General features: G+C 44.7%; 1 protein-coding gene across 10 annotated transcripts in view; it reads left to right on the top strand.

Moving 5' to 3' along the window:
* The window catches only part of LOC121274779 (uromodulin-like), a 231,105-nt gene extending 219,213 nt beyond the window's left edge, over window positions 1–11,892 (top strand). For 5 of the 10 annotated variants that reach the window (XM_041182119.1, XM_041182122.1, XM_041182123.1 and 2 more), the window contains 5 exons: window positions 3,272–3,367; window positions 6,536–6,634; window positions 7,551–7,646; window positions 9,359–9,444; window positions 10,135–11,892. In XM_041182119.1, the coding sequence (XP_041038053.1) occupies window positions 3,272–3,367; window positions 6,536–6,634; window positions 7,551–7,646; window positions 9,359–9,444; window positions 10,135–10,212 (455 nt within the window). In that variant the 3' untranslated portion in view covers window positions 10,213–11,892. The remainder of the gene's footprint in view (window positions 1–3,271; window positions 3,368–6,535; window positions 6,635–7,550; window positions 7,647–9,358; window positions 9,445–10,134) is intronic. The other 5 variants (XM_041182129.1, XM_041182121.1, XM_041182126.1 and 2 more) reach the window with 3 other exon arrangements.
* The last annotated feature ends 241 nt before the right edge of the window (window positions 11,893–12,133 follow it).

Below are 12,133 nucleotides of genomic sequence, written 5' to 3'. Positions count from 1 at the left end.
TTTATTGAATGTAATGAGCTACAGTGGATGACGGGATGGGGTGCATTGACTGAGGCCAGATTGTTGTTTTGTCTGAGGGGAGTGGTATTATTGAGCACGGGGAATGGTATGTAGAGACTGATGGGCTGGAATTATGTGACTCTGGGTGGACCTATTTATGAATCGGGGCAGTTAGGTGCTATCACTCAGCCGAATGTTTCAGACTTAGATTGGCAGCTGCGTTTTACTGGACAGTAAAATGTACTGTTCAGGTTCTCTATCATTCCTGCACTGACGTCTGTTTATATTCATTTACTACATATCCAGAGTCTTCCACAATTCAGAAACCTGAAGATCCAACAACTGGAAAATCCACTGGGAAACCACCTGCTAAACGTACCGCGCCTTTGACCTCGGGTGTCTGTCTTGAGGGATTAAATCAATAACATTCTTTACCCAAAAATCCTCCTGAAATTTTCACTCCCCGAGAGGCACGCATTCTCAATAGTGCAAGCATTCTCCGACGAAAAATTGTCATTCCCCATCTCCAGTCTTCCTCTGAATTATCCCTTCAGGAGAGGGAGGACCATCAGGTCTTATGATCGATCTGTAAGTATCTGTGGAAGTTATACGTGCACTCCATGTGTTCCCCACTAACGATTGGCACAGGGTCAGCACATTATAACAGGAGAGTTGAATACTGACACTGTGCTGGAACTGATGGAGTGCGATTTACACCACAGGAACAGGCCACTCTGACCAATTGGTCCACTCTGGGGGTCATTCTGCACACGACCATTTTGCATCCTCCAACTACCAGCCCTATTCATCTGTTTCATTTTCACTCATGTGTTTATATACCCCTTCTTGAACTGTCACTGACGTCAACCAATCTGGGAGCAAGTTCTAAGTTATCACCAGATTTCAGATCCACAGTAAAGACATTTCTAAAAAAATATACTTATTGTAATTGATTATTTTAGATTTTATTTTCATCTGAAGTGCTCTTTCTCTCTCTTTGACTACCCAGTGCTTTTATCTCTGACTCTGTCTCTCTCTGCATCTATCAATCTCTCATTTTCTCGATGTCGTTCCTTTCTACACTTCTCTGCGTCTCTCTCCCATTATCGCCAACTCTACTGCTCAATCTGCAAATGTCCCATTTCCTTCGCAACTAGAATTAATGAGTTGTAGTGGCTGATGGAAGCTCCATTAATGCCCAAATGTATTCTGACGTATTCTGAGGTAACATGGATGCAGTAACTGAGGGGATTGGGATGTAGTGATTGAGGATAGTGGGATGTCGGGACTGAAGGTAGCGGGATGAAGTGATTGAGGCGAGTGGGATGCTTTGACTGAAGAGAGTGGGATGTAGTAACTGAATGGAGTGGAATGCAGTAACTGAGGACAGTGGGATGTATTGACTGAGGGGTGTGGGACGTAGTGACTGAAGGTATGAGGATGCTGAGTCTGTGAAGATTCGCAATGAGTCAGTTTGGGAAGTCGAATGTACTTGACTTTGTAGCCTCTACTTAGTTCACACTCTGTCTTGACACACGGAAGATTCGTCAGATTGATACACGTGTTATAAACACAGCTGCGTGATGTTCTCTGGACAGTTCTGCCGAATAAGGTTGAGCTGTTTAAGGGGATCCCCAAGTTCTCCCATTTCTCTCACCCTTTATTCCATATCGAGGGACATTGTTTCTCAGGTTCCTTAGTTGTCAATGTACCAGAGATCCATTGAGAGACTATCCTCTATCTCAGCTGTGTCTCCAGCATCAGGTATCTGCTCTGTGGCGTTCTATCTAAGCTGATCCTTCATTCATTGGGAGTCAACAATGACTCAGACCAAGAGATTTACCCTATATCTTGCTGACGGTGTGGGATGCAGTAACTGAAGTCTGTGTGATTTTGAGCAGAGTCACACGGGTGAACTGATGAACATTTAGCGCAATAATAACATGTTTATTTATATATATATATATATATATTATTTATATATATATATACAATATAAATATACACACAAACACCAATATAATATATATAAATATATATATACATATATGTATATATATATATTTATACATATTATAATTTGTAAGGATACCACAAGGTACAAAGCTATCCCAAGCTCTAATTTTCACCGTATGTCCACAGTCCATGTAAAATTATGACACCCTGTGATCATTTTAACTACATCCTGGCATCCAGTGACAGATGCCACCTCAACTAGATGCTATGGATCTCTCATCAACTCCTCCCAGACACCTTTCACACCACACTTCCCCATCAAACCACACTCTGTCTTTCATATGAAGAATTCTATTCTCCACTATCCAAGAGCTCACCTTGGAATCTTCTCACAAACTGATGCTTTCTCTCAGTCGCCTTCCACAATGTTTCACCTACGGATTCCAAGTTATCTTTCTGATACTATTCTCCCCTGAGCCGCCACATGCATCCAAGCTGTCTTCCATGTGCTCTCTCTCATCGAATCAGCTATAACAATGCAGGAACTTCACATGTCCTAGCAAAGAGTTAGACATTGAGACACCTTTTCAGTCATTCTTGCCTCTTGCCAGCTCTTCTGGCTTTAAAACTGATTTCTGCTGCTTTTGTCTCTTTAAATCTGAAGTTGGAGACTTTCGCTCTGCCCCTCACCTTTAACTTCATTAATAGGACCAATTCTCGGTTTGTGCCCTTCCTTCACCCAGAAGGTCTGATTGACAATTCCTTTGGTTCCACTGCCCTGGATGTTGGGGTCTTCACATTAGATTTGGATTGTTTGCCTGTTCCCTCTGCACCAGTTTCTCTTGCCGCTACTTTCATCCAATTTTAGCTTGGAACTAACTATCTTCCCCATTTATGTGACTTCTGCTTGGCAAATGGCTCCCAAAGAATCTGATGCATTTCTGCTTCTGTTTTTGCCTGCGGGAGTGACCTTCGTCTCTGGGCGACTGTTGCGAGGCAATAGCACTGTTTTTGCCGGCTCTTGTGTTTGCTTAGCTTCGTAAGTCATAAGCCTTCACTAGGAATGCGAGCGCCATTTTAAAGTGAAACTGAAACTCAACTTGAGCTTTCCTGACAATCAAATACAGAAAAACACATGAAACTTAAACTTTAAAACTGATATCAACTCCTAACACATAGAAATACCACTATAATCTACTTAAACTATCTCTATTTGCTAAAATGGGTGACGGTCACTGAAGCTTCATGTTAAATGGTTAAAATTTCCAGGTCTCCACACTCCTCCTTCTCTCATCGCCCTCCTCCTTTACTGCAGATCCTGGGACTTCCCCAACTCAGGAACCCGAGGAAGAATCGACAAGTGAATTAGTTGGTATTTCAGCCTCTATTTCAGGGAAGACTTCAAGCACAGGTATCTGCACGGGTGGGGTTGATTCTAAACTGATCCTTCACTTTCTTGACTCGAGGAGGATGCAGTCGAAGAGTATATTCTATATCTAACAGAGGGAATATGATGTAGTCTGAGTGGGCAATGGTTTTCAATTTTTCATTAAAGTAGGATGTGGTGACTGTGGGAGTTGGGTGTATCCTCTGAGCAGAGTGGGGTGTGGTGACAGAGGGGAACGGGATTTTGTGAATGAGCAGAAGGAGATGTAGTGACTGAACGGAGGTCGATCCAGTCACTGAGAGGATTGGTATCTAGTGACTGATTGGAATGGGACGTAATGACTGAGGGGATTGGGACACAATTACTGAGTGGAGTGGGATCAAATTACTGAGGGAGCAGGGATGCAGTAACTGAGGGGAGTGGGATCAGCTGATTGAGTGTAATGGGAATGAGTGACTTGGGATATAGTGACTATTCGGATTGGGATGGAGTCAGTGAGGGGAATGGGATTTAGCGACTGAGGGGCGAAGGATATAGTGTGTGAGGGGAGTGGGATGTTGTAACTGAGAGGAGCGGAATGTTGTTACTGAGGGGAGTGGGATGTTGTAACTGAGTGGAGTGGGATGTTGTAACTGAGAGGAGTGGGATGTTGTAACTGAGGGGTGTGGGATGTTGTAACTGAGGGGTGCGGGATGTTGTAACTGAGAGGAGTGGGATGTTGTAACTGAGAGGAGTGGGATGTTGTGACTGAGGGGATTGGGATGTTGTAACTGAGAGGAGCGGGATGTTGTAACTGAGGGGAGTGGGATGTTGTAACTGAGGGGAGTGGGATGTTGTAACTGAGGGGAGTGGGATGTTGTAACTGAGGGGAGTGGGATGTTGTAACTGAGTGGAGTGGGATGTTGTAACTGAGGGGAGTGGGATGTTGTGACTGAGGGGATTGGGATGTTGTAACTGAGGGGAGTGGGATGCTGTAACTGAGAGGAGCGGGATGTTGTAACTGAGGGGTGCGGGATGTTGTAACTGAGGGGAGTGGGATGTTGTAACTGAGGGGAGTGGGATGTTGTAACTGAGGGGAGTGGGATGTTGTAACTGAGTGGAGTGGGATGTTGTAACTGAGGGGAGTGGGATGTTGTGACTGAGGGGATTGGGATGTTGTAACTGAGAGGAGTGGGATGTTGTGACTGAGGGGATTGGGATGTTGTAACTGAGAGGAGCGGGATGTTGTAACTGAGGGGAGTGGGATGTTGTAACTGAGGGGAGTGGGATGTTGTAACTGAGGGGAGTGGGATGTTGTAAATGAGTGGAGTGGGTTGTTGTAACTGAGGGGAGTGGGATGTTGTAACTGAGGGGTGTGGGATATTGTAACTGAGGGGTGTGGGATATTATGACTGAGGGGAGTGGGATGTTGTAACTGAAAGGAGTGGGAAGTTGTAACTGAGGGGTGTGGGATGTTGTACCTGAGGGGAGTGGGGTGTTGTAACTGAGAGGAGTGGGATGTTTTAACTGAGAGGAGTGGGATATTGTGACTGAGGGGATTGGGATGTTGTGACTGAGGGGAGTGGGATGTTGTAACTGAGGGGAGTGGGATGTTGTAACTGAGGGGAGTGGGATGTTGTAACTGAGAGGAGTGGGATGTTGTAACTGAGGGGAGTGGGATGTTGTAACTGAGAGAAGTGGGATGTTGTGACTGTGGGGAGTGGGATGTTGTAACTGAGGGGAGTGGGATTTTGTAACTGAGGGGAGTGGGATATTGTAACTGAGTGGTGTGGGATGTTGCAACTGAGGGGAGTGGGATTTTGTAACTGAGGGGTGTGGGATATTGTAACTGAGGGGAGTGGGATGTTGTAACTGAGGGGAGTGGGATGTTGTAACTGAGGGGAGAGGGATGTTGTAACTGAGGGGAGTGGGATGTTGTAACTGAGAGGAGTGGGATGTTGTAACTGAGAGGAGTGGGATGTTGTAACTGAGGAGGGTGGGATGTTGTAACTGAGGGGAGTGGGATGTTGTAACTGAGAGAAGTGGGATGTTGTATCTGAGAGGAGTGGGATGTTGTAACTGAGAGGAGTGGGATGTTGTAACTGAGGGGAGTGGGATGTTGTAACTGAGGGGAGTGGGATGTTGTAACTGAGGGGTGTGGGATATTGTAAATGAGGGGAGTGGGATGTTATGACTGAGGGGAGTGGGATGTTGACTGAGGAGAGTGGAAATTAGTGACTGAGCAGGGTGGGATGTTTTGACTGACATGAGTGGGATGTAATGAATGAGGTGAGTGGGTTGTACTGCCTGAGGAAAGTTTTTTGTAATGAATGAGGTAGTGACTGAGGCGAGTGGGGTTTTGTGACTGAGCGGATTGGGATGTTGTTACTGAGCGGTGTGGGATGTAGTGAGTTAGAGGAGTGGGATGTATTGTGTGAAGGGAGTGCGATGTAGTGAGTGAGGGGAGTAGGATGCAAGGACTTAGGGGTATAGGATGTAGCGACTGAGTGACTGGGATGTAGTGATTGAGCGGTGGAATCCTAATTTGGAATTTTCCCATCTTTATATCACATGCTTGCCACTTGCAATCGGCTCTCTCTTTAAATGTGCTTTATGCAGGTTTTGACTCTTTAAATCTAAAGCATGTTGCATGTCTCTCTTCCTCTCAATCTTACCTTAATTAAGATGACCTGCTTGAGACTTTCTCCTGTTCCAAACCCGTAGATTTTGTGTTATTTTCTTCAGTTTGAGGCTGGTTATCTGTCGCCTTTGTTCCAATCTCTCTGGCAGATACTTTCAACCAATTTTAGCTTGGGACTAGCTATCTGTCACTATTCATTTGGCAACATTCTTGAAAGCCAGCAGAGCTCCAGCAGCTTCCCACACAAGCTGCTGTCTTTATTCCTTCGTGTGTGCCTGTGAGAGATAGGTGCCTGCCTGGCACCCTGTTGCAGGGCAATAGCACTATTTTATACTAATCTTGTGTTTGCTTATTTAATAATTTGTAAACACTCATTAGAAATGCCAGTACCTTTTTAAACTGAAACCAAAATTCATGTTGAACTCTCTTATCACAAAAGTACAGAAATGCTAAGCAAGCCTAAACCTCAATATATTTGCTGTGTGACATTTACTGAAGCTTCATGTCCAACAGTTGAAATTTTCCTTTTCCCCCTCTACTCCTCCCTCCCACCTCTCCCTCCTCCTTTATAGCAGATCCAGGGAAGTTCCTAATTCCAGTACCAAGGGAACAATCGACGACAGAGTCCATTGATATTTCTCCCTCTGTATCATCAAAGTCTTCAAACTCAGGTATCCGCACAGTGGTGTTGTTTCAAAATGGTTTCTTCACTTAATTTGATTTTCATATATATATCAGGGCAATTAATGAGCCAGATCATGTAAATGTGAAGGCAGGAATCATTCTCAATCAAATACATTATTCAATCTCTTGCAAACTGGATTGAAAGATTGCCAGAGAAAAATTATACGTAATATTCCATTAAATTAGACTGCATTGACTGAGGGAGTGATGTTTAATATCTTAGCAGAGTGGAGTTTGGTGACTGAGGGGAGTAGTAATTAGTGTTTAAAGGGAGTGAGATGTAGTGACTGAGGGCAGTGTGATTTCGTGACTTAGCGGATTGAGATGTATTGAATTAGTGGAGTGAGATGTAGTGAGTTAGAGGAGTGGCATGCAATGAGAGACAGGATTAGTTATGTAGTGAAGGAGAGGAAAGGGATGCAGTGACCGAGGGGAGCGTGATGCAATGATTCCGGGGTTGGGATGCACTCAGTGGGGGCTGTGGGTTGGTATTACTGAGAGGCGGGATGCAATGACTGCGAGGAGTGAGATGGAATGAGTGAGGAGAGAGGAAAGTAATCCGTGAGGCGAGTGGGAAGTAGTCAGTGAGTGGATTAAGATTTAGTGACTGAAGGGAGAGGGTTGTCATGACTGAATGGAGTTGGTTAGAGCAAGTGAGGAGAGAAGGCTGTAATGAGTGGAGGGAGAGGGATATAGTGAGTAGGGTCAGTGGGGCGCAGTGACTGAGGGGACTGGGAGTTAGTGACTGGGGTACAATCAGGAGTGACAGAGCAAACTAACATTTGCGTGTTCCAAATTATATAATTATGAATAGAAACGTTTTCTAAACTTTGCTACCAGTTGCATGATCTCTTGAGCTGATACACGCTCTCCAATCTCCCTTGTCTCCTTTCCTCGTTTCAGATCCAGGGAAAACACCAACTCCGGAATCTGAGGGACAGTCGACTCGAAAATCCTCTCTCCCTGAATCATCCAGCCCAAAAGGATGTGAAATATCAGGTATCAGTCTGGAGAGGAGATTCTACAGAAAGTCTTCACACAATGTGATCGCTGCAAACTGATACTGAAGAGTCTGGGGTGTGCTGACTGAGGGGAGTAGGGTGTTGTGACAAAGTGAAACGGCATGTAATCAGCGGGGAAGTGGGACTTATTGACTGAGGGAAGTGGGATGTAGTCAGTGTGAGTAATTGGATGCGTTGACTGTGGGTGAAGTATGTAGTGGCTGATGTGAGTAGGACATGGGCTGAGCGGCGTTAGATGCAGTGACTTTAGGGAATGGGTTGCAGTGACTGAGAGGAGTGGGGCGCAATGAGTGAGGTGAGTGGGATATAGTGACTGAGGGGTGTTGGATGTAGTCAGGGTGTGGAGTGGGATGCAGTAAATAAGGGGAGTTGGACGCAGTGAGTGAATACATTGGGATTTAGTGATTGAGGGTATTTTGTATAATTAGCCTAATCCAGCCCCTTTTCTCTCTTCCTCCATATTCCAGTCACATCTCTTCACTCTCACACGTGTTTCAGTCTCTCATCGCTCACTTCAGTTGTCTGTCGCTTGTTCTTTCACTCCTGTTTGCCGCTCCATGCTGAAGGTTTTGTTTTGCTGGTTTCTCTCAGAATTTGGACAGTTTGGGCCCGGCAAATTTATTTCTCTGTTGAAATGTAGATGATTCTGCAGCTGAGGATTTCTGAGAATCCCTTGGTGAGTAATGGTCCTGAATGATTCGCTGTGGTGAAGCAGTGGTATCAGGTTAAATAGGAAGTGAGGATGTCCAGAATAAAAGATCAGAAGTAATATGAGCAGAACTAAACCATTCGACCCGTGGAGCCTGATCCACCATTCAATACGATCGTGGCTTATCTTGGGATTTACCTGAACTTTCCAGCCCGCTCCCCATATTCATTGATTTCTTGAGACACCAAAACTTTGTCTATGTCAGGATTAGAAATATTTTTAGAAAGCTATTCCTTCCACCGATTAATCATTTTGAATCGCTGTCAAACCCCTGTCTTTCCGGAATATCCCTTTAGGGAAGGATATCTGCCGTCATTCCCAGCTCTGGATGCTATGTGACTCCAGTTCCAGAGCAATGTGCCGGACTCCTAAGTGTCCTCTGAAATGGCCCAGGCAGCCATTCAGTTGTAATAGGCCGCTACAGAGAAGAGACAGCACAGGAACTGCAGCAGTTCAAGAAGGCGCCTGCCCAACAGCTTCTCAAGGTTTGTTATGGGTAGATAGTAAATGCGGGTCTTGCCCGCGATGCAGACACATAACAAATTAAAACAAAACAAAACAGTGTATTCGCTTTGTGTGAAATCACTCAAGACACGGCCTGCAGCTTTGTAAACATTTCCTGAGCTTCTGTCTCAGTCTCTGTATCACTTGTGGCTTCATCTCTCTGTCTGCCTCTCCCGCTCTGTCCCTTTCTTATTCTCTCTGACAAGACGTAAACGTGGGATGAAAATGATATAAGAAGAGGTAACAAGGGGCTGACATTGAAGAGTAAGTATAACAAATGTTAATACGGAAAGCGGAGAATTGTGATAAGATGGAGTGAGATGAAGAGATATATGGAGAGGGAAAAAGGAGAGGGGATGATAAGTTGGATTAGAGGAAGCTGATCTTAAATGGAAGTGATTTTTCTAAACACACGATCTGTCCTTTTTGAAATTCAGGGTAGGTTTAACCTGCTGATGTTGTGACTGTTCTGTTAGATTCTGATTTCAAGACGATTCGCGTGAAGGTCACCTCAGTACGAGGGCTCAATGAAGAGAGAGCGAGGGACATCATTATGGATCGGGTGAGAGACTGCACTGCATTCAGGCCAAACATGACAAAAAACCGATCCTCCCTTTCAAACTCTTCATTCACTGATCGGGAGCATCCTCCTCAGATAACAGTTCCAATTTCCACTCTGGTTATTCTACCGTCTCGTGATCAGAAACTAAACTGGACTTCGCAAGAAATACTATAGCTACAGAGTAGTTCAGAGGCTGGGAATCGTACGGCGAGCAACATGCCCCCTGACCACCCCTAAGCCTGTCCACCATGTACAAGGCATCTGTCTGGAGTGTGAGGGAATTCTCCCCATTTGCCTAGGTGAGTGCAGTTCCCACAACACTCAAGAAGCTTGACACCATTCAGGACAAAGCAGCCCCTTTTGATAGCCCCCCAACCCCGCCAGCCACAATCATTCACTCCCTCCACGACTGACACATAGCAGCAGTGTACATACAATCTACATGATGCACTGCATGAATTAACCGAGGGTCCTTAGACAGCATTTTCCAAACCCACGGCCGCTACCATCTGGAAGGACAAGGGCAGTAGACACACGGGAACACAGCCACCTGGAAGCCTACATCCCACGAATGAATTTTTAAAAGTGAGCTATTTCTCATGATCAATCCACTGCTCTCACATTCAGTCATCTTGCCCAATCCCTCCCTTGATTGCGTCACTCACCCATCATTTCTTCTGTTTGCGGCAGCTCCAGAAGGATCAATGTCTAATTGGGTTGAAGCGCGAGGACATTCAGTGCTCAGGTGTGGACCATCCAGAACCGTGAAAGAGATGGAGAGTGTCACCGAGCCGCCGTGATCCCAGCTCCTTGTGCATTTCAAACTCGCTCGATGACTACTCTGCTTTACCTTCAGCGTCTTTAATGCAATGAATCTGTCAGCAAAGTGATCGTCCACAACTAGGCATGTGTGATTCTGATACGCCTATTGCTTCAGCTCCACACTGCAAGAGTGGGGGAGTTCTTCAAGCTTAGTTAAATATAGAATGCGGCCCCTCTTTTAGATCAGTGACCTCTGGCCAGCCTGAAGCCAGATTGGCTCACCAGTTCCGGCCCGTTTCAGGCTGGAAGTGATCTCCTGTTTAATGAAGGCTTTCGATTAAAGATCTCCAGATGTGTAAAAGCCCTAAAGTTTCATGGAACTGTCAACACTGAGAATGGGCACATGGACCACAGGTAGATGCTTGTTACAGGACAGCCACTGGGAAGATATGCTCTATTTAATCAATGTTTCTGTAGAATGGGGGAATAATTTGGTGCTGGGCTTTGCAAAACCAAAAATAGGCTCACAAGTCAAGATTATATTGAATGTAAGGATAATTTCGTTTGGCAATAGTTGGGTTAGTCTGCTGTATAAATTTGCGATGATGTTGGTGTGACAGAAAGAAAATGTAAGGGGAGCAGCTGAATTAAGATAAGAGACTGATGCTAGGTGGATTCCTTACACGGAATTATATTCATGTGAAAAGTAAGAATTTTTTTTTTTACATTTTTCACTGACGACCATCAATAGAAATGTTGCGAAATGACTCATTGACCCTACATGGTAATCCAAACAAACTGCACAGGTCAGCAAGCTGGGCTTCAATTGATGGGTAATCAGACAAGGAAATATCTCAGCTCGAAAGGCATCAATAAAGTGGAAGATTGCAAACAGTGTTCCAATTACAAGGGTTTGAATGGCTGAACACTGAGTTTACAACTAAAACATGCTTACATCACTGATAACAGCAGTCTGATGTGAAATCTGTTTGATTTTAAACTTTGTGTGTAATTGCTGTTGCTTGAGTTGTGTGCACAATAAATTTCTGAACGCTTAACCTGAACCTTTTAGGAAGCTCTTTCATCTTTTACTGGAATGGTTGGATCACCTGACACCTTTCTTCTCTCCCTTTCTATTTGAGGGCTGCTCACTGAGTGGAGAGTGTCAGTGTCAGGAAGGCATGGGAGTGTGAGGGATGAGTTGGTTCCACATTCCCAGCTCCCAGAGTCAAAGCCTCTTCTTAAAATCCTTTCACTGTCTTGTGATTAAAGTGATACAACCCAACCTCTGCTGGACGCCCCCCTGCCTCTACAGGCCCTGCTCTTAGCCTGTCCTGGAGAAGTTCAGTTGTTGCATGGCTGCCTCTGGAAACATATCAATGAAGTGTGAATATTGAACAATGTTGAAAAGCATTGAAGTTTGCAGAGGGATGGAAAGTTCACTCGGGTGGTGCATTTGTTAGCTGACCACCTGACCCTTTGCAAGAACTTTCTCCTCATTCTCCATTGGAGATATTGTCTTGAGATGGTAGTTGGGTATTATTTCAGACAGCAAGGTGCACATTTGCTTCAGTTATCAGGCTCTAATCCAGTACAGAATGGAAGTAGATAAACGTTGCTGTACTCTGTAATTCCTGTGCAACACATTGGCAATGTTTGACCCGACACATTGGATCTTGTTAAACATTTTCATTAAATACGTCTTCAAGATAATTTTCTCATTGTCTCTCAGAGTATTCGTCAATACAAAATATATTGAAAACACAATCAGAGAATGGGACAAACATTATTGTTACCTTTACTTTTATAAGAACACTCCAGTGTTGAACATGGTATCACATCCCATCCCACAATGTCCCTGGTTTACTCAATCTTCCCCATGGAACCTGTAGTAGAATCAGCCTCACCCAATCTACCTGGCATGGCT

This window comes from Carcharodon carcharias (genome assembly GCF_017639515.1).
Source record: "Carcharodon carcharias isolate sCarCar2 chromosome 38 unlocalized genomic scaffold, sCarCar2.pri SUPER_38_unloc_19, whole genome shotgun sequence".
Lineage (NCBI taxonomy): Eukaryota > Metazoa > Chordata > Chondrichthyes > Lamniformes > Lamnidae > Carcharodon > Carcharodon carcharias.
Note: the sequence above shows the minus strand (reverse complement) of the source record. Positions and strands in the feature narration are given on the sequence as shown.